The sequence below is a fragment of the Coffea eugenioides genome, chromosome 11, assembly GCF_003713205.1.
Source record: "Coffea eugenioides isolate CCC68of chromosome 11, Ceug_1.0, whole genome shotgun sequence".
In the NCBI taxonomy this organism is placed as follows: domain Eukaryota; kingdom Viridiplantae; phylum Streptophyta; class Magnoliopsida; order Gentianales; family Rubiaceae; genus Coffea; species Coffea eugenioides.
The window spans coordinates 11011165-11016483 of NC_040045.1; the positions used below are offsets into that span (position 1 = coordinate 11011165).

General features: G+C 34.1%; 1 protein-coding gene across 1 annotated transcript; it reads right to left on the bottom strand.

The window, feature by feature from the left end:
- Window positions 1-242: 242 nt before the first annotated feature.
- LOC113753019 (40S ribosomal protein S28-2) lies at window positions 243-1839 on the bottom strand. The gene is made up of 2 exons (XM_027297096.1): window positions 1726-1839; window positions 243-655 (listed from the first exon to the last, which is right to left on the bottom strand). Exon 2 carries the CDS (start codon window positions 652-654, stop codon window positions 457-459), a length of 198 nt encoding a protein of 65 aa, XP_027152897.1. The 5' UTR covers window position 655; window positions 1726-1839; the 3' UTR covers window positions 243-456.
- Window positions 1840-5319: the final 3480 nt, after the last annotated feature.

Genomic DNA, 5319 nt, shown 5'->3' on the forward strand with positions numbered 1-5319 from the left:
CATCCGATGTGAGATCCATCTCCCCCATTACAACCCTTCAAATTTTTTAAGGTTATACAAGAGGTGAAAGCTTTAGCTGAAGAAATTACCTGCAAGGCAAGGAAGACTTGACACAGCCAATGTTCCATATGAAGGAGCATAAAAGGTGTAAGGATTAAAAGGGCGTTCAGATGCATCTCTGAGCTTGGAGGACCGACCAGAGACTTCACCAAAGAAAAATAAACACTACCACACCATCTTGCTTTTAAAACGAAAGCATTAAACTTCTCAACACAGCTACTAATCACTGAATAACACTTAATTTAATGTAAACAACATTGATTCATCATTCCTTAAAGCCTAAAAAGTCTTCAACAAGCATCTCAAAAGCACAAAACTGATTTAAGGTTAACATCAGAACAATGTTTGCATTTCAGATCTGCAACACGTAATAAGAACAGACATGAAGAGAGCCAATCATCGCAGCCTCCTTGCTTCTCTTTCAGACTCTAGCAGAGTGAGGACATCACCCTCCCTGACTGGCCCCTTGACATTCCTCATGATGAATCGGTTCTGGTCATCAAGAAACTTGACTCTCACCTGAGTCACCTGCCCTCTGGATCCAGTGCGACCCATCACTTTCACAACCACAGCATGCTTGATCTGAGAATCCATTCTGCAGAATAACAGACGTACTTTATTTCAGAAAACTAAGATTAACTACAAAGTATGGATAAACAAAAATAGAGAAGGAATTCATCCATTCCATCTAGACAAAAAGCATCAGTGAATCACACAAAACAGTCTATTTCGTGCTGCAAAATCTACATTAACTTTCTAAAGATACGTTATGTTTCATACTTGAGCCGTGTGTGTGTTCTGACTGAGTACTCCGGGCAACACATAACATCCATCAAGTAGAGAGCAGTGTACATAACCATAATTTCATATACAAATAGTAAAATTAGATTAATTCAAAAGCCACTTCTCAGAACAACACTATAATCCAGAGATCATTTAAGAAGTCTAAAGAAAACAGAGCAATACTTAACCTTCATCAAATTCAACAAGGGCACTTCTCAAATCAACATTGTATTCCGTAGATCATATTAGAAGCCTAAAGCAAGCAACCCATGAAGCAAAACAATATTATATCACTTGAATCGCCAAAAATGTTTGGCTGAAATCAGCTCTACCAAAGAAACTACCAATCTAGAGTATTCATGCCTTATAAGATTGCTGTTATTAAACAAGGAAAGCAGTTTTTTTTTTTTTGTTGGGGGGGGCGGGGATTTTTTACAATAAATGACAAGAAACTACAGGACTCCTATGTTTTCGCCGCTGCAAGAGCATTTTACCCCAAACTAACTACCCAACCAAAAAATTCACAAGATTTAAATAATAAAGGACCATGAATCATCGAAAGCCCAAAGAGATTTCTCATACATTATATAAACTTTACAGTAAGAGATTTCTCAAAGTAATTAACATTTGAAAAAAAACAGACTATGAAATTAACCCAAAACAAGCTGCAATATCGCCAACAGAAACTATATAAAAAAAAGGAAGAACCAATGAGTGCAAAGAATAGGGCACTAACTACTAAGTTCACTGATATTATTACTAATTAGCAAAAGAAATAAATCACTACCATCATGGAAATGACGAAAGGGAAACAGAAATCAGTGAATCGATGTACAGAAAACGAAAAGGAAGAAGCTTAGAGAAAAATATTCAGGAGCTAACCTGTCGAAATCGGAGACGAGAGACGGAGGCGAAGAGGGATTCGAGAGAGATGGGGCGGCCGCCGAATATGAGAGAGCTGGAGAGCTGAAACTGGGGAATGGGGATTGAGTAAAACCCTAAATAAGCCTATATAAGTTGCAGCTCTAAGGCCATGTTTCGCATTTTATTAAGGGATATTTTAGAAACCTCCCCCATGTTTCTAATAATTTCACTTGACTCTTTTAAAATTTAAAAATTTACACTTACCTCCTTTATCCACTTAAAATGATATTACTAACCTTAATTTTTTTAATAAAACTCCCTTGTTGGCTGTTGCCATGTTTATACAAAGGATGGAATTATAATTTTTTTTCTTTTTTCCTTCTTATTCATTTTTCTAATATTTCATTAGAACTATAGAAGAACTATCAATGTTATCCCTAATATCTATCTAGATCAAACGTTGAACAAGTAATTTTTTTTTATAACTTTTAATATCATCCAATTTTTTTGTATCAAAATGAAAATAAATCAAGAATAATTAAAACAAATTGCCCAAAATCACTTCCAAACTACAGTAGTTCCTTCACTAAATTAGTCCATAAACTTTTATTAAAAATCATAGTCCAAAAACTTAAAAAAAAAAGATAGCACTTTATTCTCTATCTTAAAAAAGAATTTATATCCTTAATAAAGCACTATAAACAAATAGCCTATTATATCAAAAGATTTATTATTATAGTTGATTATTAATTAACAAATATTGACATGAAAAATTTGAGACTCTTTTTCTTTTATAATTGTGCCAATTACTTTACAATTGTTTAGAAGAATAAATTAAACTTTATAAGATAAGGGCATTTTAGAGTATTTATTAATTTTTTTATCCTATTTTAAGGTTTGATTACCAAAGTGTTAAATGAAAGAAGGTAAATATAATTTTTAAAACTTCAAAAGAACTAAGTGAAATAGTCAAAAATTTCATGAAAGAAACGAAAGTAAGGGAAAATGAAAAGGATATTGGATTGATTTTCTTTTTTTTTTTTGCCTTTTTTGGATAAAAAACCAATAAAAGGGGAAAGGAAAGACTTACTGCCTCGATAATAGCTCATTTCGTCCTCCAATTTTTCTAACATTTATTTTTTTTAAAGGTCCAATTTTTCTAACTTAAAGAATTCGATTTTTAAATTTTTATTTTGGTTAATTGAGCCTCCAAACTATTTGGCTATTTGAATAGTGAGTTTTTCGGTTGTTTGTTTAAAATTTTACTGTAATTTACTATAAAATTTATAGAAAATTTTTTTAATGTGTGTAAATTTTTTTCTTTTCCTTTTTCTTTCTTTTGTTTCTTTCTTTTCTTTTTTCTTTCTTTCTTTCTTTTTTCTTTTCTTTCTCCTCTTCTTCTCTTCCATCCCATCACTGCTTTTCCTCGCTTCCTCCCTCCCCATTGTCGATCGCCATCGCTGGCACTAGACGTGTCAATGTGTAGGATTTTATTCAAATTCAACCTAAACTCCACCCCATAACTACTCTTCCCTTCTCTCTCCCTCCATACTGTCAGATAGAATGCATAATTGCTATTAAATTTGTGAATATTTTTTCTTGATATTTGCCAAATCTTGTATTATTAGGCAAATTCCACTTATATTTAGTGATTGATATTAATTGTAGAAGAGTGAAGCGAAAAAGTAGTTGAAGGGGGCAATTTTCCAGTATATTATAAACTAATTTAGTGGTGGCACGATCAGGATTTGCTTTGAAGTCCAGAAAACTCAGGAATTTTTTTGCGCACGGGAATTTCCAAGTTCGAGTCAAACTTTGGACAGTGTTTGGTTGAAGATTTTGGAAGTTATCTTTATTAGTTGTAGTATTTGGTTAGGAAACATGAAATATTATCTTTTGTAGTTTCTTTTTATAAAAAGGATGTAACGACCCCATCTTCCTCTGAGATGAACCAAGGGTGGCCACCTACTTAACTCTCGTCAGGATTCAAACTCTAACTTGCCCACAGACCTTGGTTACAAGCGCAACCACTTCAAAAGCAAGAATCACATCTCCAAAACAGTAACAAGAACCATTCTTCAACTAATACATGAAATAGTGATCACTTCAATCTTATGGTACATCATTGGCTCATAATTACAAAAGTCGAGTTTTCAAACTTACAAGTCATAAACAAACTGAAAAGTTGATATTGTTATACAAAAGCAAAAGATTTAGATAAAACTCGGCCCTTCACAATCAATTGCCCAACTTGTTGCCCCCTGTAAGGAAAACAAACTAAAAGGGTGAGTTTTCGCTCAATGAGGTTTTAAGAAGGTCGTGCAATCAATAATATAATACACAAGCTACAAAGAATGTAAAATACCATAAGATAGAGCAAATACACTTCAATCAAGCATTAACACATTTATTTAAAAGGATACGGGGCTCTCATGAGCTTGTTCAAGTAGTTTAATCAAGATTCAAGATTTCCGTTGATACTCCGTCAACTTTATTCCATATTACTATCAAATAATTCATCACTTCACGTCATTCTCCAACCACCGTTCAACCCCCTATCGGCTCGCACGTCAAATTCAAGAAGGGTAATACTCGAGTATACTGGTTCAAGTTCAAGCTTAAAAGCTCAAAAGCTCAAGTGCAAGTTCAAGTTCCAATCCAAATGACAAGACCCATGATTCATTGATCTCATTGACCATGGCCTTGCCGGCTTGACTCGACCAACTAATCATGGGGTTTGGGGCCCCAAGCACGCAATGGAGTCAATGAGATAACAACCCAAATGACCATCAACTCAAGTACAAGTAAAACAATTCATTTAATACAAATATCAAGAATCTAGCCATAAAGAATCGAGTATGATAAGGTACATTCTCGCCTAGGCAAAATCAATTCAAGGGCAAGCATCTCAATCAAGCAAACATGTCATTCAAGTAAGGAAACAAGGCAAGTAAACACTTCACAAGCACTTAGAATACTCACCACCGAAAGCAAAGTTTAAATGTCCACCTCGGGTGCAACTTTGGCCTCACTTCCAAGTCCTAGAATTAAGTAAATTGAATTCAATAAGATCCACTACTCCAAACCACAACATTTAAATGAAACTACTTTCAAGTCCTAACTAAAAAATCTCAAATTTTTTGATTTTTCTGACTCACAAGCTCTCCCCAAAACGCATGGTTTCTTGTTCAATTCAAGGGGAAAATCCATACATGTTAGGTCAATAATTCAAGTAAAAGATAGTGTGAAAATATCTCATTTTCATCCACCAATTAGGGCTTAAAACTGCCCAAAATAGTTTTGTTTCTAAGCTTGAAATCCAGCACTTAAAATAGGGAAAAGTGCGGTTTTCACCTCTTAAAATCTATCATTTTTTGCTCAAATCCACCACTTATGCTAGGGTTAAGGTATAATCAAGTGTTTAGGGCATTAACAAGGCAATTTCACCACACAAAACCAAGAGTAAAGCTAAACAAAATCGCTCTCTCTTTCGGCCAGTTTTCAGTAGATTTCCAACCATGAAAACAAGGAAAGAAATGGAGTTTAAACCACTTAAAGTTCATGATTTGGTTCAAATCCAACACACACTTGTAGTTTAAAGCCTTATAGAGT

Bases quoted from the DNA above. Each gene is read 5' to 3' on its own strand.
- LOC113753019 (XM_027297096.1), bottom strand. From the start codon at position 654: ATGGATTCTCAGATCAAGCATGCTGTGGTTGTGAAAGTGATGGGTCGC.